At 35.1% G+C, this 21,893-nt stretch overlaps 1 protein-coding gene across 3 annotated transcripts; it reads left to right on the forward strand.

The window, feature by feature from the left end:
• The first annotated feature begins 754 nt into the window (after positions 1 to 754).
• On the forward strand, positions 755 to 21,265 carry LOC103719431 (diacylglycerol O-acyltransferase 1-2-like). 3 transcript variants are annotated; one of them, XM_039131238.3, is made up of 16 exons: positions 755 to 1,219; positions 3,273 to 3,353; positions 3,468 to 3,541; positions 3,659 to 3,734; positions 4,755 to 4,822; positions 5,355 to 5,478; positions 6,527 to 6,616; positions 6,850 to 6,951; positions 7,050 to 7,144; positions 10,384 to 10,465; positions 10,584 to 10,604; positions 13,081 to 13,143; positions 13,866 to 13,913; positions 18,038 to 18,100; positions 20,720 to 20,773; positions 20,920 to 21,265. In XM_039131238.3, exons 1-16 carry the CDS (start codon positions 839 to 841, stop codon positions 21,022 to 21,024), a joined length of 1,527 nt encoding a protein of 508 aa, XP_038987166.2. In that variant the 5' UTR covers positions 755 to 838; the 3' UTR covers positions 21,025 to 21,265. The 3 variants fall into 3 exon arrangements, with proteins under 3 accessions (XP_038987166.2, XP_088561170.1, XP_008806896.2); XM_008808674.6 differs by having other exon boundaries at positions 757 to 1,219; positions 7,050 to 7,186; XM_088705044.2 differs by lacking the exon at positions 18,038 to 18,100 and having other exon boundaries at positions 756 to 1,219; positions 7,050 to 7,186.
• Positions 21,266 to 21,893: the final 628 nt, after the last annotated feature.

Raw genomic sequence — 21,893 nt, forward strand, 5'->3', positions numbered from 1 at the left:
AAAAATCTTAGTCATGGATCAGACTTCCTTCCGCGCAATAAAAGATAATCTTGTTAATATGTTATGTTAAATAATTTAATATTATATTATATTATGAAAAATTAATGTACGCTAATAATTATAATATTTTATATCTTTATTATTGTATTATACTATAAATACAATATTATATTATAGTATATCATAATACATTGATATGTTATGTTAAATAATTTAATATTATACTAAATTATTATGCTATAGTATACAATATTATATTACTATATTATAATAAATTACATTACAGTAATATTATATTATATCATATATTTATGTTTTAATATGTGTTAGATTTTATTACGCTCTGTTGTATAATACATTAATATTATGCAATATTTTTTATGATAATTTTGTCATACAAAAATACTTTATCAGTTTATTTATCAAATACATGTTAAAGTGCCATAGTATTTTAAAAATATAATTATTAAATAGCAAATAATATTTTATAAAAGCTACACTTCAGAAATCACTAAGTTTCTACAACCAAGTGCTCTCCTAAAATCGTTTGGGTATCTCCTGACTTTGTTTGACAAGTGTAGCGGTCAAATACGGTGATTAGGCTGGGAGGTGCCCGCAACCGAACGGCCATTCTGAATCCAAAACTGCGTGCCGGGCCTCCATTTCTTGGTCCTCCGCGTAATTTCTTGCAATGCCGAGGGCATTCTAACCCAGCAATCCTATTCCTTTCCAGAGAACTCCATCTCCTATAAAAGGGGAACCAGACCCGCCCCGCCCATAGCCAACTTCCATACTGCCGCTCCAGGCCGTCGTCACCTCCTTCGTCTTCACTCCTCCAATGGCGGTCTCGAAGAATCCAGAAACCCTAGCCCCGGACCAAGAACCGTCGAATGCGTCGGATCTCCGCCGGAGGCCGGCCTCCTCCTCCTCCGCCGCCGCTTCGCCGGCAGTGCCGGACTCGTCTTCAAGAACGAGCCCTTCCATCACCGAGAACTGGACCGCGGCGTTAGATGGCGATTCTGGTGCAGGAGCGGTCGGAAATGATGATCTAAAGGAACGGATCGGCGAGGCGAACGATCTTGGTGAAAAGAAGAAGGCGAGTTCGGGTGATAAGGTCGGAAGAGGTGAAGTTCCGGTGGGTTTCGTCGACCGGCCTTCGGCTCCGGTGCATGTGAGAGTTGTGGAGAGCCCGCTGAGCTCGGATACAATCTTTCAACAGGTTTGTGTTCTCTGGTGGATGTTCTCACTTGGTTCTTGTTTGCCATACTTGTGTTCATACCTTTTCTTTTTTGAGAAGAAGTTCACACCTTATCGTATCTTGTTCTTTACTGTATTTGGATGCTATTTAATTGGGATTATTTATTGCATATCATGTAAACGTCAACATGTTAAATTATAAAATTTCATCAGACCGGTGTTTTTTTTCTTCTTGAAATTAGTAATAAAACAACGTCATATGCAATGTAGAAGTATTTCTTGCCCTTGAGTTGAAACATTTCTAGGACACATGATTGATGATTTTTGTGATACAGAATGGAGTGACGCTTGGACTAGACATTTGAAGGAATCTTGCAGCCTCGAGAAATCCTACTTATTATTAGGGTTATTTTGGTCTTAAGAAGGAAAAATTGTTGCTGAGAAAAGGACTGAAGAAACTGAAGCATCATTATCTCTTGGGTATATGCTACCCAGAGCGAGAGTAAGCACCAATTTTTGAGAATTTTTTTTCAGGGAAAGGGAGGGGAAAACAAAGTCAGTTAATACCAATTTTCAAGAATTCAAACATAATCATTATTTATTTAGTTTGGGAGGCGGCATTAGAGGCTCTTCACCTCCAATTAGACATCCCAGGCACCATTATCCTGTGATTTCTTGGTTGTATGTTCAGCATCATGGGTTGCATTCTGAGGGCTGCACTGCTCATGGGGATTGCCATCATTGCATTGTATTCTCCCCATTCTTCTTTACTGAGGGGCAGTCTCTAGCTTGATGTTTTCTTTTATGTTGAACTTTAATCACTTGCTAACTGTTAAATTAAGTAATAAGTTTTCCTGGATAAATACAGTTCCATGGGATTACCAATTAAGTTTTCCTTTCTATCTTAACTGCAAATTTAATGTGCTGATTCTCATTTAAATGAAACTTTAAAGTTTCAAAAATTGAGTGAGGAAACCTCTTCCAAACATTCTAGATTGGAAATTCCAAAAGTTATATTGTAGGACTTTAAGGATCTATGAAGCAGGATTCATATCTCAGTATTCCGACATAAGGGCAACAACATGAAGCTTTTATAGCATAAGCTACAGGTTTACTACTTCATGTGATGTTTTAGCAGTCTATGGCTTTAGGCTGTTATTGTTCGATTTACCTCCTTATTTCTCTCTCTCTCTCTCTCTCTCTCTCTCTCTCTCTCTGCGTGCGGGCGTGCGCGCGCGCGTTCGCGCTTCTTAAGATTCCATATGATCACCCTGTTCTTCTGGCCTCCATGAGTTAAGAAGGCCATTTCCCCTGTTTCTACAATAATGCCAGGTGTTGCTTCCTGCCAGTCATGCCCCTGGATGTAAACATTTTGGATAGAACCATACAGATAAGGTACATATCAAACATAAGTACAACAATCAAATGAGCAAATTTGTGCAAGGGTTCAAGAAGGTAGTATGATGTGTTCTAAGAGAATCTTGTAAAGTGAGATATTTTAGGAGCTACTTGGCAGCTAACTGCAAAGATTTTTTAGGATGCTGGCTATGTGAAACATGTTCCAGGATGATTGTCAATTATATTCTAGTGGTTGTGCATCTGCCTCCAACTTGTGCAAGCTTGTTATGTGCCTGAAGTTAGATATTTCAATTACCATGGCTGAGAAGAATTTGAAGCACTTTAATCGAAAAATATGTAGAAGTATAGGCGCATTTTAGAGTCGAACAAACATTTATGACATGGCTGAATGAGCTAATTGTTCTTGATAAATATCAAGAAATTTATCAGATGACTTTTTTTCTTTATTGATCCATATTCAAGTCAGCCAGGCCAGGAAGCATGCCTAGGGTTTTTCCTGATAGGCAAGCAGTGCATGCACCACCAAGTGGATGATATGGAATTATGGTGGTGCTTTTGTAAAGTCTCGTCTAATTAATTTTTGACTAAATTAATGATGCATGGCTGTCATTACTGACAATTGTTTAACCATGTTTATGAAACACTTTGCTATTCATATGATTTGCTTCCTATACAATTCTGATCTTATCCTAAATTATCTGAGCCATTTATGGCAGAGCCATGCAGGTCTCGTCAACCTTTGTGTAGTAATTCTGATTGCAGTCAACAGCAGGCTTATTATTGAGAACTTGATGAAGGTTTGCTAAAGTTCAAAATCTTATTTTGGCCAAAAATAGTATCCTCTTGTCTTCTTCACGATTGCATCTACTTTGTTGGAGTAATGTTGATCTTTTCTTCTTTTACTTTTGCAGTATGGTTTACTGATAGGAAGTGGATTTTTCTTCAGTTCAAGATTACTGAGAGATTGGCCACTACTTATATGTAGGTAATGCTTCTGGAATTAAATTTTCTTATTTTTCTTTAGAATGTCGCCAAATTCTTTCTTGTTCTATATATTCAATTTTCTGACTTGGCATTTCTTTTTAACATTTGTAAATTACAGTCTCACTCTACCTGTTTTCCCTCTTGGTGCTTACATGGTTGAAAAGCTGGCATATAGGAAGTTCATTTCTGAACCTGTAAGTAGTATTCAGCTGTTTGCCATTAAATGTTTATATCAGATTCAATCAGTCCTTTCTAATTGGGAATTAGCAGGATGGTATGTAGATAATCTATTTTGGCTGGTTGCTCCAAGTAATTATTTGTTATGCTGCATTAAACTCTGTTTGCAATGAGTACTTCAAAATATTAGAACAAACAGTCATTGCCTCCTTTTATATGTAACTGAGATGAAGCTGTGCTATTTACCTTTAAAATTTTGTTTAGATACATATGCATTGTTAAATAAAGTATGCATTAACTTACTGAAGATAGAGGTGGCTTTGTCTACTTAGATTCTGCTTTATGAATACTTTCTCTCATTCAATTAACTTGACATTGTCTTCCTTCATCAAACATACTTTAACCAAGGTTGATCCAAATCATTTTATAAAGAGCATGCCCCATTAAATACTTTAATACTTTAAGTATCAATCATAGCATCTAACTGGCTCACAATCAAGTGCTTGGTCAGCATTTCCTACCTGCTGATAAATCAAGAATTGCTGCAAGAAGTCTAATGTTTAAGCTCATTGAGTGAATCTGTGATATGTTCTGTTACAACTTTACATTAATTGCTTCTTTTATCCTTTGTACCCTGCAACACCTGCCATTTTCACTTTGTTTGATGTTACATTGGTTATGCTTCATGATTCTTCATTATACATGCATTATCAAACAAATTATTGCACCATGGGTCCTGGTACATACAATATTTTGATGATTTCATATGTTGTTACAACTGCTACAAGCTTTGTGAGGAAAAAAGTCTGCTTATGGTGAAATTCTGATTACAATATTAACTGTACCATGACCTTTTTTTTTTCTTTTTTGTGATTGGTGTATCATTTTATTAACTAATTCTAGTTGGTAGAATGAGTACTTGACCTACGGACTCTGTTTTTTTATTTAGTCGTGGCATTGATCTAATCTTCTTTTATATGGCACTTGTCCCCTTTTACCTCCTACCATAGCTAAAATGCTGTTCAACTCGATTGCAGGTTGTTGTCTCACTTCATGTAATTCTCATAATTGCTACAATCATGTATCCTGTTTTCGTGATTCTAAGGTAAGAGTTGATTTTGATGACTACAACATTCAACTGAGGTTTCAAAAGTAGTTTGAAATTTATAAGTAGTAATACATCTGAATTATGTAAGTATTTTTTTTAAAAAATGAAAGATTCATTGTTGGCTTTTTTTTTGATGTAATTAATAATTCTACCACTTAAAATGATTGTCCATGTGTATCACTTTGACTCGAGCTTCTGATCTGTACTTTAAATGACCTAAGTGTTGTCTTCACAATTAAGTTTTATGAATATTGGAGCTTTGAAGATTGCAACACTTGGCGACACTGCATTCATGTGTATGTGATGCTTGCTTTGGCTAAAGTGCTGACACCTGGGCTGTTATGTACATTAAATTTTAAAGTGATCACACTTCTTGACTATTTCAAGTGTTAAATGAAGTTACAGTGTTTGAACACTTCTAGTGAGTAATCACACCTTTCCACCACAAGTGCATTGAACATCCGAACTCTTATTGAAATTAAATTCGCTCTCATAGTAGTAATTTATAACATATCTGACAATTTTGCAGGTGCAATTCTACTGTTTTATCTGGCCTCAATTTAATGCTCTTTGCGAGCTCTGTTTGCCTAAAGCTTGTTTCATATGCACATGCAAATTATGATTTAAGGTCATCGTCCAACTCTATTGATAAGGTGAACTAACCTTTTCATACTTACTCATTAACTAAATTTGTAATTATTGGTTAAACTTTCATGCACAACATATGTTCTATATGCCATCATGAAAACTGTTGTGCTTAGTTAGATGAATGATTAAAGGAAGGAGAATAATTTTTTATTGGTAGAAAGTAGAAACCCATATACTTTTACAGGGAAAGACAACAGAGGATACAAAAGTCAAGCTATAGAAGAGATGAGGAACATATTAAATGATTTTGCAATGACTCATCATGTAATGTTAACGGATACATATATGAAGAACAGAAATGACCATTTGAAATCTTGTGAAAGTGGATCAGCTGCGTCACAAATATGATTTTACGTTTTTTAAGTCTTAAAAGATTAAGATTTAATAAGGTAAAGCTTGAACAAGTAGTTTCTTTTCTTTTCTTTTGTGAAGGGAAAAAGAAAAGAAGAAATTCTCTTAAAGCCACTAGCGGTGGTCTTCGAAGGGAAGGTTCGTTCATTTAAAAGGGGATAAGTTAAACTTGCATAGCAAGCAAATGTGGTATTGGCTAACTCAATACCACAAGAAATGGGCTAAACTGGAGGTAGAGAACTTTGTAAGGCTATCTTACACATATTTCTCTGTTTGCGGCTTGTAAAAAATCTTTTGTTATATGTTCTTCCTTAAAACATGATAATATGGAAAGCTTGTATTTTTTTTTTGTGTAACATCTATTATAAAAGAAATAAAATGTTACTTCTCACATACAAAAAAAATTCAACATGCTAGTGGCCCTCTTTAATAATATATTGTCACCAAAGATTTGCTTAAATTCAGGCGTGTAATATACTTGTATAACAACATTCTTTTTAAAGATATCTCATCTTGGTAGTTTTCCTTTAATTGTTGGATATGATGTCCTTTCATTCTCTTCTTTTATTAATCGCATTATAGCATCTTTGATATCAATAATATCCTTGGTTTCCTTATTTATGGTTTCCTTGTTTATATTTTATAGATCAAGCAAAACTCAATTCATATTTCTTATTTTAGATTTGTTTTTCTTTATACAAGGGGACCAGTTATCTAAACTTATACAAGTCTCAAGGTGTTAGCTTCAAAAATTTGGTGTATTTTATCATGGCTCCAACACTATGTTACCAGGTATAATCAAGTTGGACTTCTAATTAACCGATGGAGACTGCTTATCTATTGTATGTTTGGAAAAAGAACTTTCTGACAACTTGTTGGATCAATATATAATTTTTTTATTCGGTGTTCGCTAGTTGAAGTATGTACATCCGTATGTGTGTGTGTGTGTGTATATATATGTATATATATCATGAACAACTCTTGTCTTCATCATAGATGGTCATAATTTTTTATAATATTCTTAGCCAAGCTATCCTCGGACTACATGCATCAGAAAAGGTTGGGTGATTTGTCAGCTTGTTAAGTTGGTCATATTTACAGGGGTGATGGGCTTCATCATTGAACAGGTTGGTGGCTTTTCATATGTTTGATTCCTTATGACTACTACTTATGAAAATTAACTTGGACATTAGTTTGAAGATGAATTTTTTCAAGAACTTTGCAGTACATTGACCCGATTATCAAGAATTCTCAACATCCTCTAAAAGGGAATGTCTTAAATGCCATGGAGAGAATCTTGAAGTTATCAATACCAACTTTGTACGTGTGGCTTTGTCTATTCTATTGCACCTTCCATTTGTGGTATGTTGATCAATTTTATTTGCTTAGATATTTCTTATTTAATAGTGCTTCTTTCATTGCCTTTATGTTAAGACTTCCTGAGACAGAAGTCTTATAGAAGTTTGATTATTTTAGAGTAAACGCCGCTAGGAGTGTAACAATAGTATCTTTCCCCTCCACTTGGGGTAGCACTCCTACTCTCCACTCCTATAAGCGCAACAACCAATGCATATATATGTTTAACATGCACAACTTCTATCTTTTAGCATATTTGCACATGTGAGATGGTGATAGCAGGTGGAATGGCAAAGCCAGATTTGTTTAAATTTAATATCACAATCAACACTAAAATTAGAATTACACAAAGTTGAAATTCCATTAATTATCATGGTTACTACTCCACAATTTTGGTTTCACATGATTTTGTAAGCTGAAATTATTTATCCAAGACTATCTTTGGTTAAATTTTATTTATTGAGTCAACATCATAGATGATACTTAAAATGAGTTTCATGTGGTTAAATTCCTTTAAATTCAGGAGTACCATGATGGATACTATCATGATCGATACCTTTAGATTAAGGTGTCTTAAAGATTGAAAGTCACTAGTTTGCATCAAGATTCCATATAGTTTGGAAACTTCACTAGTTTTCTTTCAAGCTACATGCTGGACCTGAGGTTGGATACGCGTGCAAGATTGTGTTGCTAGCATGACATGGCCTTTTCGCATCATGTCTCCTAGAGTTTGATGGACAAGAAAGTGTCGAACAATTGAATATTCAGTCTTTATTATCCAAAAGAACTCCTTTGGAAGAATGTGAGGAAGAGAGATGATAAAAGCTTGATTTTCAAGGGATAGCTCGTTTCATTTTTCAAGCTAAGAGAGAAGAGAAGCAAAGGTGGGATTAGATCATCGAGTTCGAGAGAGCAGAAGTGGAGATAGCCAGATTATATCGGCATTCATTTGCTGAAAACAGATGATCATTAGAATCCTCTAGGAATTTATAAGATATGGGCTAGGAATGAAGCTATAGGATATTAGACATTCAGGGACATGTGGATTTCTCCACAAATGTTGCATGGCATACTCTTGGAAGGGAAGACATAGAATTAGGACGAGAAAGAGGACATGCAAATAGAGTAATGATGGTCGTCATTGCCTCGTCATCTGAATGAAAAACGAGTAAGGAGGGCCATGGAACAATCATGGAGGGATGTGCCATTGCAACACAGGAAGAGATCGATAAAAATCGAAATCTCTTTCCTCTAGTATCATCTTAATAAACAAATGGTCATTCACCTTTCCATATATTCATTCTTTTTTTCTTAAAATCACTTTTTCTTGCAGTTTCTTGAGAGAAGGTAATTATTGCTTTGGCTTATGTATCATCATCGTCCTTCGTACATTTTCCATATTTGCTCCAATTGCCTATATCTCCTCAACACCTTATGTGCGTCGGTCAGTCGCAACTATGCCTTGTTAATTATTGGGTCCAATTAATCATATTGTATAGGTTGTTATCTCGGCCATGTTCGAAGGCTCATCACTAGGTTTTCTAAAGTGTCATTGTGTGTTGAAGGGTCAAGCATGGTCCCTGCACAATCAATATATGAATATGAAATCGGCACGTGCACATGACATTTAGCATAAAAGTCGAACATGGGTCTATAGGTCCTGGTCGCTTAAGAAATGGATGTTATTAAGAGGATCAAGAGGAATTGTCTAATAAAGCCGAGCGACATATCATTGCTGCTAGGATAGTAGGCAGTACAACTTTCCAGCTTTTTTTTTGTTTTTGGTGGGGGGCGGAGGTGTGTGAATCATATTGAATTGGAATAAGAAATTCCACTACATTCCTATCATAGTTGGTTTGAGAAAACTTCCCTTTCATCCAAGGATCCTCAATAGGATCCAAGTTGTAAAACTCAGTCAGATGCCTTCTAGATTGCCTGTCAAGAAAATATCAATTACTCGGTCTATTTTTTAGGAACACTTAAGAGCATCAAATTTAAAGCATTGAGATCCCAACTTGTCAACCACATAAGACAGTTTTTTTCACTCGATCACTCATTATTGTTCGGTGTATGACTTTGTGCCACATGGCTAGCCATCCATCTATCTAATGAAGTGAGACTTATCTTGAGCATGCTCCTGACTTCTTGATGTTGGCTATTGCTCTAAAACTCTTATAGATTATAGCCAAGACTGGCATGGCCGGAAAAATTCTTGTGCTCTTAGCCATCTTATTAGGATCCCCCATACATTAATGGCTTAGGGCTGAACAATCCTATAGACTACATATAGGGGTTTGAGATAAGTTGGAACTGCTGAGCAAGTGAGGGAAATGCCATGATCATATTCCTTTCATTTGTAAATGGGTGGTTGGCCATGTCGAACAAAATCTTTTCCCAACCAATAGCTAGTGATCAGCTAAGGGGAAGAATTATGTCCTCTGGTCGAAGCAGCAGGAGCCAGGCGTTTCAGATTTGTTGCTTCTGGATTGAGTAATGTTTTTCAAAAACATCGCAATCTCCTGACCTGGACCTTTTTATGATCACTTGATAGATGGGAACATTTCTTGGACCAAGTATGACAGAAATAGAGTGAAAAAGTGGAAAGAATGTTGTCATTTAATGTTCAATGGCCCTAATCTGTAGTACAAGTTGCTGCATTTTCATTTTTCGATATTTTAAATGTGAGAATATATAGTTGGTTGAGTGACATACAAAATTAGTTGATAAAATTCACTCAAGGATTCTTCTTAAACATATTTTAACTGTTCTTTTTCGTTCCTTATCTTGTGTCTATATTATGCACATTAGGATGATGATTATCCCTTCAAGTTTTTGTATTATATTTTGTCCAATATTAGAAATAGCTTTAAGCACCAGATTATTTATCTATTTGTTAGAAAATATGCTGGATGTTAAGATTTTGTTATTAAATTGGAAGTTTCAAGTTTCCTACCAAATTAGGATTGTTCCAATGTCAAATGGAAGTGTAAACGTATCAAATTTCTTCTAATTAATGAACATGGAATTAGAAGAAAATGCGTTCAAACTGTACATTTAATTAATGGTTTGCTTGTTACTGTCATGAGAGTCCATGCTTTTTATGGCAAATGAGATGCGAACCTTGTATATTTGATTCTCTAATTATTGGTTGAAGTTTATGTATTTAATAGTATCATGTCAGTGTATCTTCTGTGTAAAAACAGGCTAAACATTCTCGCTGAGCTCCTTCATTTTGGTGATCGTGAATTCTATAAAGATTGGTGGAATGCGAAGACAATTGAAGAGGTACGCATTAAAATGTAATGCTGTATGGTTTCATGTTAACAGATACATATGTCAATACTAACGTTTCTGATTTTGCTTTGTGTTATATGTGTATATTTTGCTTCTTCGACTGCATCAGTATTGGAGAATGTGGAACATGGTAACCTCTTCAACCACTTCTACAACTATTTTTGACCTGTCATTATTATAGATTTAGTGCATCATATGCCTTGCAGTCTTCTTATGTCAACTATTAGTCTATTATAGTCAATATCATAGATCTTGATATCTATATTTGATACATTAAAGGCACCAAAAAATGAAGGCTCTTTTTGAAGTTGACATTTTCCTTCATTAACATCTTTTTTTTTTTTGGCTATCATCTTGAGAATAGATATTTGGTTTTCCTGTTTCAAAATTGTCATTGGACATATTCCATGTATGACAGCTATTTCTTCTTTCTGCCTACTTGAAGACATTCAGATACTAGATTCTCCATTGGTAGACAAAGGCCAGATTTCTAGATGCAGGGAATAATTAATCTGCACTTATCAGCACAATCCATCTATTTTCTTTTATTATATGTTATCTGTCAGACCATTCTGCACATATGTTTCATATAGATTGACATCACTATCTACTCTTCTGTTGTAATCTGGGCAGGATGCTTTGAATGTGTTGCCTTGGTAGTATACTAGCCTTGATGTCTCTCTAGTAATAGCAATAAGAATATCAACGTGTGATGCTTTATTGTTTGCTGAAATTTTGGTCATGAGTGCATTTAGAGGTAAATCTGTGGGATATATAAATATGCTGAGATTCATTTTTGTTAGCATGTGTTATCTATTCAGAGACAACTAATGAAATGTCTCATTTGTTACATGTGTTAAATTCTATGTAGAGATGAGATCTTTGTTTGATAGCACATCACTTATGATGATCATCATAGGTTCCTATCATTAGCAGATAATGATAAAGAATTCAATTCTTTACTCTTTATCCTCTCCTAAAAGAGTTAAGGAAAGGTACTATCATAATGACCCAGGACCTCACCTAGAAAGGCTAGCTAAAAGTTATAATTTAAAATCCCTAGCCTTATTCAAGTACCCAAGATCTTTCTAGTATACAATGATGTGGGACTAAATAAATAGCCACGAGTCCTCACGCACTCCCCCTCCCCCTATTTAAGCCTTGTTATCCTCATCAGGGGAAGGTCCAATTACAAATCCTATCACAAAACCACGATCATCTTGTGGTCGGCCCCAAAAGGGCCCATGCTATAGTATCTCTTGGTCACATATAGATTGTGGGCTAGATCCGCTCTAATACTATTTATATCGACTGAGGACCTCACCCAAGAAGTTATAATTTGGGGTTGTTGCCTTGTTTTAGTTTCCAAGATCTTCTTAATGTACAATCTATGTGGGACTAAATACATGCCCACTTGGGTCCTTATGAAAAATTCACAAAAATTAAAAAAAGGATGCAACACGAGGACTTCTAGGAGGTCACCCATCCAAGTATTGCTCATATTCAAGCACTCTTTACTGCAGAGTTCTGATGGGATCCGGTGCTTTAGTGCTGGTATGATTTCACATTTTCACTCCTTAAATTTCATAATTTGTTGTGGGATCCCATGCAAGCGTGTGTTTAGTCCTACACTAGCTGTATACTGGAGAGATCTTAGACACTTAAACAGGGCTAAGATCCTAAATCATACAATTCAGGTAGCTTTTTTGGGTGAGGTTGAGGTCTTTACAAATGATATCAGAGCGGATTCAACCCATTGCCCATATGTAAATAGGGGACACTACAACAAGGGTCCTTTTGGGGTTGACCATGAGCTAATTGTGACATTTGTGATTTGTTTTTGATTGGACCCTTTTCCTAACAAAAATGTCGAGAATTAAACAAGGGGAGTATGGAGGTTCTATATGGGCATGTGTTTAGTCCCATATTGATTGTGCACTAGGGAGGTCTTAGGCTTTATGCAAGGCCAAGGATCCCAATTAACATCTTCTAGCTAGCTTTTTTGGGTGATGTTTTGGGTCATTACAACAGGTTTTAAATCCCGTAGTATAGGGTTGTCCTAGTTTTTCCATAGAATGGGATGTGCCATCGTCCTACGTTGCCTTTGTTCCTTTTGAATACCTTTTTGTTATATGAGATATTTTATTCCTGTTTTCTTAGTCCCTACAGCTACTTTCTTTCTTGTCTCTATGATCAAAGTCCCATCCCCATCACACTTCTCCATGCAGCTAGGCTCATTAAACCACCTTTCTGTTTCTGTTTTCTTCCTCTTTTCTTGTTTTCTCGAAAAGAAGCATATCAAGTGAAATCAGTTGATTTCATGACATCATTGAATGACATTTTATCCACTAGTTACTGGTTCTATGTTAAAACTCGCATTGAGTTTAGTCTGTTTGTTGCTAATGAGCCATCTGTTTAATCTGTCACAGCATATGTCATAACTTTTCATGTACCTTGACACATGCATCCATGTTCAAGCTTCTACTTTTCTTGTTCTAAGTTATTACCCATCTTGTAAAGATGATACTCTTTTAAGTAATATGGATGCAAGAGATCGAACTAGCAATATTGGTACTGTTACTGACGAAAATCATAATTGATCACAGCCTGTTCATAAGTGGATGCTTCGCCATGTTTATCTTCCATGCATACGGAATGGTATACCAAAGGTAATAGTCCTCGCCATTATGGATTTCCTAGGTAGATTTGAAGTGTGGTTGAGATACTATGTCTTCTGAAGTGCTTGATACTTTCTTTTACATTTATTTTTTGTCAAGGCATGCATTAGTGGATCAAACATAGTTGTATTCTTGCGCCTTTACTTTCTATCTTTGTTACTTGAAGCTGGAGAAATAGTTGCTCCTAGTCAAAGCCATTAGTTATGTTTGAAACAATGACCAGAAAAATTATGATGCCATTGCTTAAGTTTACATCTGGCAATTTAATGTACATAATTGTCAAGATTCAGGGATAAATATGAGTTGACCAGTTAGAATTGGGGCTTCATTTTACATGATTGTTTTCTCTTTCTTTCTCTTTATATTTCAAAGTATGCAATGTAGGAATATGTTGCCTACATAAAGTGACCTATTGCTTCTGTCCATTAGCATGAGGTAACCACAAACTACCTACGGATATTTTCTCTAATCTATTTTGGACCATGAATAATTGAGAAAAGGCTTGATGGTTTTGGTTATGATTATTATTATTAATAACTCTATTGTCATTTTTGGGGATACAAGCTTGTTATCCAATAATGGAGTAGGACAAGGTTAAATTCGTTTTGGGTCTCAATAACCAGGACAAGGCTTGTCAGTTGTCATTATATTCTAAGCTGAATGATGTTTACAAACATTTATGCTCCAACCTGTTGTTTGGATTTTAATTGCAGGGAGCTGCGATGGTCATCTCATTTTCCATTTCTGCTATATTCCATGAGGTACATCAGACTACTTCACCTTAATTCTCCATTGTGATTGGTACATGAATATCATGTTATAAACTTCCAAAAAAATATTTTAAAAAACATTGTGTATCCATATCCTTTATACTTGTTTAGAAAATCATTTCTTATCTAAATTGTAAATCCTATGCAGCACAATATTTAGCATTGATTACACAATTTGTTCCTTCACTTGTTTACTAGAATTTGGTCATGTTTAATTGCTGTGCTGATGTATTGTGGTTTTTTCTGCACATTATATTTAAGAGATACAAGTCAACTTTGAGTAAAGTCAAATGGCTACTATATTTTCCTGCATCATTGGTCCATTTTGAAAATAAACATGCACAAACCACAACTAAGCTTGATTTGGCGGCCACCATATCGGGAGAATCATCTTGCTTAAACTTATTTGGCCTTTGATCAAATTTAATATGTTATGCATGAATTTAACATTAAACAACTGAACTGAGCAAGAATCAAAATATCTAGCCAGGATATATTTTATTATATGGAATAGCAATCTTCCGAAATTTACTGTATTAATTGCAAGTCTGTCTCCTCTGTGAGAGAATGGTTATCCTATTTATTCAATGTCAAAATGGTCCTAAATTTTACAATGCTGGCTTCAACTTTTTATTGGTTTAGTTGCACATCAGGTAAAAACTTCATATTTCTTCTTTTTAGTATGCTATTGGTCAAGTGATGAAGCACTACTAACAACCTAATGCTCATACCATCTCATTGTTAGTTGGACCCTAGCACAATAGAATGTAACCAACAACTATCATTTATCTTTCAAAAGTACTTTAATAGCATCCATTTAATAACCATGCAATGTCTCACTGGACCTTTATTCAATAATTATTTCTTTGATTTAAGCCCCTTCATTTTATTCCATTAGCTTTTGTTTGTTATACTTTTTCCTGGGAGGGCTTGATGGGAAGGAGGACAACATCTATTTTCTTGTTTGTATGACAAGCAACATCGTAAAAGTATGGGATAAGATGTTATGTCATAAATGCATATCCATGATCTAGCGACTACATTTCCTTGTACACCAAGTTGATTCAATCTGCTAAAAGTCAAAATATTATTATTTTTTAAACAAAAAAAGTGCTATGATAGTTAATGGCATTCTCATTTAAGTAAAATGCACTTATAGTCATTAGTATGTGTGACCGTTTCCTTCTCTACAAACATTAGATAATTACAAATTGAGATGTTCTTATCATTTAAAGCCTGTTTGGAAGGCCAGGTGGCTAATCTGTGAATAACTTCTTCCAATGTAAGAAAGATCTGAGAAAGAGAGGTCCAATGGTTAAGGTTTTTGACCAATTAGGAAGTATTTCAGCTTCATTGTCCAGATCTTTTATGGATACAGTAAATTACATTTTTATCAAATTGCTTATCCTAAGTTTTAGGGATAGGGTGCGCCTCAAGCATCTGTCAATCCCTCAAACCCTTTTTCACGGTTTTCATCTCCTCAACTCTGGCTCTTCACAGGGCAACATCAAGTGGATAATCTACTGGACATCTGAATGGGCCCATAAGGACTTTCTAAATGCCTAGCTACCATGTCCATGCAAGGTTTCCCAAAAGCTGGAAAATGGCTGCAAAGGAGGTGGGAGCAAAGGGAGAACTTGAAGGGGTTAGGGTGGCAGCCAATCCCATAATCTAAAAATTTTTGTGCCTCTTTCTTCCACCTCTTCTCCTCTGTCAATTTCTATATAGAGAGATATCACATAGATATGGTAGTTGTTGTCCCTTAGAACCCCATTGTGGCAAGAGCCTGTTAGCCCCTTGATGACTAAGGCCCCGTTTGGCAAAGCTTTTGGTGGTCTAGAAAGCATTTTCTGACCCTTCAAAAGTACTTTTGGATGGTATAGTGATGTTTGGTAAAAAATCGGAAAGATGTTTTAGCTTTGTAAGAAAGTCGAAATCGTCTATTTAGAAAAAGCTCTATTTTTGAGCTTCTCCCCATAAGTGCTTTCTGGCTAATGTTGGAAAGCTATTTTGGTTTTAATAAAATTTTTCTGATGATCAAAATGCCCACTAAGAAATCTTGTGATTATATCTTATACCATATCATATCATAATATATTATTATATTATAAATATAATATAATATAATAATATATTAACAATATATTATATTATATCATTATAATAGTATAATATATGATATTATTATATTAATATATAGTTATAATATACTATATTCTTATTATAATAATAATATGATGATATACTATTAATAAGATAACAAGACAATATATTAGATTATATTACATTATATTATATTCTATTATATGATTATATTATAATAATGTTATGTTATTATAATATAAACATATAATATAATATAATCTATTATTCGATTAGATTCTAATCCGTTATATTATATTATCTTGTTACATTATATTACAATATTATTATGTAATATTATATTACATTATATTGCATTGCAGTAATATTATACTATTAATAATGTATCATTATATCGTATCATATCATATTATATTATTATGCTATAGTATTCAATATTATATTATACTATATTATAATAATATTATACAAAATAATAATATTTTAACATGTAATATTATATTATATTATACTCTACTATGCAATATCCTTTATTGTCATTTTATCCTACCAAAAGTACTTTTTTATTTTGGTTACCAAACATATGTTAAAGCTTCATATTACTTTAGAAATGTAGTTACTAAATAACAATTATCTTTTTATAAAAACTCTACTTCTCGAAAGTTCTACTTCTAAAAACTCTACTGCCAACAGCAATCTCAAACGGGGCCTAAGAAACCATCACTTCTACTACCAACCCCAACAAGTTGGTTCTCTGTCTATCAATTTTTCTAGTAAGCATTTGTGCTTGATAATTGTGGTAGGTTATCAATTTTCAGAATGGTCTGACATAAGAAGGGGAATCATTTAAAAATGAACTGTCATGTACTCTTGTATCCAAGGTCTGGTAATAATGGTCCAGTCATGGATAAATAAATGATAAGAATCTAACCCCCTTCCTAACTTGGCTTATTAATAATCATGAATTTCTTACATGAAACCTATCTCATGCATTCACCTTCAAATTCACAACCCAGAATTCTAAACCATGTTTTAAACTTATCCTATGCTCTTCACCTCTGTCATAACTTTTTGATATACTCCAACTTGCTAAAACTTCTTCATAAATTATTTGCTAAAACTTAATTCCACCATTCCCTATGAAGTGAAACTAGTTTAAGTTCTTTGGAATGCAAACGTCATCGTTACTTTCCAAGTAAAGTTTTCTACTTCTTCATTCCTTAAGTAATGCACTAGATCGGCCTATCAAAATCTAGCATAGATGTTCAGATATAGCCCTTGATACTAAGAAGAAAATCATGTACATTTAGGACAAGTCTTTTAACAGTTGTCAACCAGTTGACTGATTTTTGGCATCATAGAAGCCAGGTTTTATGAAGGTAAAAGAACAAAATAAATTTTCCAGAATCAAATCCACATAGAGATTGTCATAGATGGTAAGACGGTGCATGATAGTTATCTGAACTCTGAAGCAGGTGGTATCCAAGACATTGATCTCAGGGTCTGGATATAAGTAAACTTAAGGTGGCAATGCTGGTTTTGTTCTATTTCCCTTTTGGGGTTTTAAAAGTTAGCCATAGACAAACTCTGTAGTACATTAATTTATACACCCATCCATATATCTAATATTGTGTATTACTGCTCATGGCTAGTACCTTAACTCTCTTTAGCAATTTTGAAGAAATTTTATTGAGTCATATTAGTTTGAATACATGCTCTTACATTGATCTTCTATCTCCATTAAATTTTTCTCTTGTTCAGTTATTGTTGAGTTATATGTTCATTCTTTAGTCTTTTCTAAATGCATACAAAGTGATTTATGGTAAGCACATTGAAGCTTAAACAATATACCTTGGACCTATCTTATTCTTGTGTTTGCCATTAATTTATATGCCTCATCATTTTGTGCCTTCTGAGTATTGAGACTATTATTTTTCTTTTCATGAACCGTTTCTTTTTTTTTCGTGTTGATTTTTTTATGTATTTTTCAAGCATTATTTTACTTTCTACAGCTCTGCATTGGTATCCCCTGCCATATATTCAAGTTATGGGCTTTCATAGGGATAATGTTTCAGGTATACTTGTTTTCACATTTGAAGTTTGCTCTAGTTATGGCATGTCATATATATCAACAACGTACAACCTTAGAAACACACACAAGTAGGACTATGCATTTATTAAATTTTTTGTATTTTAATTAATGACTTTTTGGCCATTGATGTGCATCAAGATAATTACATTGGCTTTTATACTGGTGCATATCCTATGCTCCCTCACTTTGCAAGAATGCCATCTTAGGCATTAAATCTTGATGCACATTAGCGGTCAAGAAGTTGGTTACTTCACCACCAGAAGATTAATGAATCAAGAATTCAATTACTTCACTCCCAAAAGATTAATGAGAATTGAGCTGTCCATATTTATATACGTATTAACAATCATGCATTATAAACTGTATGTATCCAATCTGATCACTTTAATCATTACATTAAGATTGTCCATCTTTAGGCAACTTCATGCATAAATAGAAAATCTACAAAATAAGTTGATGTTTTTTGATAATTGTAGAAACTTTAGATGACGTAGATTGTGTTTAGCACTTTGGATTTTCAGTTTAGATGCTCATTAACACTGCACTAGAGCATCTAGGGGGCTGACTGAGGTTGGATTTGGCCAGAGAGCATCCATAGCCAATATGTCAAACTAGAGTATAGCCCACCTAGTCTCAAGCCTAAAATCTGCAGGCAAAGCACAGCATGTCTAATACATGTTGAGCCTACCAATATGCCCTATGGACTCAAGGTTGATCGTCGCCACGGTGGCGCCAAGGCATCACCTTTGAACAGATAGAGATTCGGAGACCAATGTATCAGCTTTGAACAAATAGAAATTTGGAAACCAAGGCATCACCTTTGAGCAAACAGAGATTTGGAGATGATGAAGAAGTGGCTTAAATAGGGGCATGTGCATGTTCATAGTAAAGAAAGTTAACTTGAAGCAGGTTTTCAAGTCCAAGGAGCAATAACACTGTTGAGGTTGATGGAGACAATTACAGAGAGAGAAAGAGAGCTAGGAAGGAGAGCGAAAGGGAGGAATAGAGGAGGGGGTTGAGTCCAAAGCCTTGAAATCTTGGTCTTGGCAGCCTTGTTTGAAGGGCTTGAAACACATGCCTGGCTAATATTAGGTGACCTGTGTAGTGCTCTTTATAGACCAGAAACCCTATATCAAAGTCTAGCCTACTAAGAGTATGGAATAAGAATCATATGAGGAAAAGGGAGGAATAGAGGAGGGGGGGGGTTAGTCCAAACCCTGAAATCATTGTCTTGGCAGCCTTGTTTGAAGGGCCTGAAACACATGCCTGGCTAACATTAGGTGATCTGTCAAGTGCTCTTTATAGACCAGAAACCCTATATCGAAGTCTAACCTACTCAGAGTATAGGAATAAGAATCATATGAGGAATTTGTTATGTTGCTTTTTTAGTTGCATCTACTTTTTTTTCTGGTATAGTGGATTCTCTTTCTGCAAAAAGAAAAAAAAGAAGAAGAAAAAAAACTCATCATCCAGTTGATTAACATGAACGTGATTGAAGGATTAGATCAAAAGTGCTTGTTGAACGAAACTAGCAACAAATGAAGGGTTACAAAGCAGAATGAAGGGGAGAGGAAACAACTGCTAAGTAATGGAGATTTGCATGGCAAAGAATCTTGTGGATCAAGGATTCAGGACCCAGTATTTCCTCGTCTATCCTGGCCATCCTAGATTAGATCGGTGAGATACCATGTGTTGGGACACATTCAGGACCCTGATGCCTATAAAATTGGGTTGTCTTGACTGATATGGGTCTGTATTGGATCGGGTTGATGATTGGGATAATTGGGACCACCGGCACCAGCAGGCTCATGAAAGAAAGACATGAGAGGCTCTCTTCTTTTTGCTATTTGCTTCACGTGCGAAAGGAAAGAGAGAGTCTCAAAGCCTAGAACAAGCAAATGTGAACACATGTCCCAACGGAAATTGGATTGGCAGCCCCCATAGGCCAAAGGTAGGTCTGAGGAGAGGTCGTCTGTTCATTCATCCTCTAGATACAGGACAACATCAAAAGACAAGGAGAGAGTGATTGGAAGAAAGGGAGAGAAAGAGCTTAGGTCATGGATATACATTTAACCCAATACCATATCGGTGTGGTACCGGCACCATAAACGGAATAATGGACTAAAAAACCTCCCCTAATAAATTATGAACCTAAAACAATGCAAAAAAGCCTTTAAACAACTATTAAAAACCACAAATGAGAAAAGAATGAAAATAATACAATAATAAAGAAGATGTTTTAGTTAATCCCCAAGATGCCAAGCTATCCCAAGGGTCAGTATGGTACCAAGTCCCTAACCAATACTGCATTTGGGACCTGGATTTCAAACCTCTATGGATCTTATTCCATAGGACGGAAGCAGCTCCAAAAATTTTGAAAACATAACAGTAGTTTATGGAGTCACCATATTTTTAGTGGGTCAAGTTGTAGTTAAATGCTTGTCTTATCTCATGACTGTAAAGTAATGTTGTGACAGTGCCGTGTTAGTGCATGAAGTAGAAAATTTATTGTGTAAGTATTAGATAATTATGTTCTTGGTTATTCAAAGAAAATGCACCCAATACATTCTCACTTTATGTTGTATTATTATTATTATACCAGGTTCCACTTGTCATCTTGACGAAGTACCTCCAGAATAAATTTAAAAATGCCATGGTATGCCAACTCTTCTGATGATATTTAGAAAAATAATTTTCATCTAGTCTTCTAGTATCTGGAAACATTGAAAAGAAATTATCATTTCCTTCTTCTAAATTGAGATATTTATCGGTCCACTTTTCATTTTCCTTGAGCACGGGCAGGTGGGAAACATGATCTTCTGGTTCTTCTTCAGCATATATGGACAGCCTATGTGCATTCTCCTTTACTACCATGATGTGATGAACAGAAAAGTGAGGACAGAGTAAAGCAATATCTGTCATCACGCTTGATTTCAAATGCAGGGAATTTGAAGGTACATAAATTTTGCAATCTTTCATCTTACAAGCAGCTCGGCAGTGAGTGCACTTACCATTTCCAGGTCTGAACAGTGCTTTTTTTTTTTCCTCTCTAATTCAACATGTATAAAGTTTCCTGACTTCTTGGACCCATGTATCAGTTCAACTTTGTTAGTATATTGCAAATTTCAGCTTCATGTCTGGAAATATATGCAAGCATAAAGACTCATGCGGTTTTTTATGACTTAATTCATGCCACCCCGTTGAAGTGAAAAAACATAATTTAGGGCCTGTTTACATAATCCAACAAGATTTGTGTTACATTTTCTATTGGATTCGTGAATTAGGAAGTCTATTTTGAGTATGGCTCATATTAACCAAACATGTCCCTAGCCCGAATCTTGTAGGTCTTTTTTTTATTTATTCTCATAGATCAACAAGCTCACAGAGTCACAGGCATTTGGGTTGGCATTTCGGCGGGCTCTTGGACAATGCAGTTTGGATGGGCCAATAGGCTTGATTTCTGCAAAACGATCCAAGTAGGTGGTTGTTGTTGTGTCCTTGACCCCCCTGGTCTTTGGAGACTACCAGCTAAAGGTTGTGCATTTATTATTTTGCAGAGCAATCATATTAAAAATGCCTGAACAAATAGTCTTTCTAATATGAGATTTCAAACATTTGCATGGATTAGGATTCGTCCAAGTGGCTAATGGTTGTACCCATATGGCTAACAACCAAAGCTTCTAGGGATCTCTCTCCCTTCCAAAAAGAAAAAAGATTTTCATATTTCAACTTCTTTAGCTGTCTAAGATGAACGTTGCTTGTTATCTGTGATCATA

The sequence above is a fragment of the Phoenix dactylifera genome, chromosome 9 (genome assembly GCF_051530095.1).
Source record: "Phoenix dactylifera cultivar Ajwa chromosome 9, Ajwa_hap1_PhDact_Kaust_v1.1, whole genome shotgun sequence".
Lineage (NCBI taxonomy): Eukaryota > Viridiplantae > Streptophyta > Magnoliopsida > Arecales > Arecaceae > Phoenix > Phoenix dactylifera.

What these genes read in the sequence shown, in the direction of transcription:
- LOC103719431 (XM_008808674.6), top strand. Translation starts at nt 839, where the DNA reads ATGGCGGTCTCGAAGAATCCAGAAACCCTAGCCCCGGACCAAGAACCG. An exon ending in TGGCCACTACTTATATGTAG is followed by an intron (nt 3,542 to 3,658) that starts GTAATGCTTCTG and finishes TGTAAATTACAG; the next exon opens with TCTCACTCTACCTGTTTTCC. An exon ending in ATAAATTTAAAAATGCCATG is followed by an intron (nt 20,774 to 20,919) that starts GTATGCCAACTC and finishes GAGCACGGGCAG; the next exon opens with GTGGGAAACATGATCTTCTG.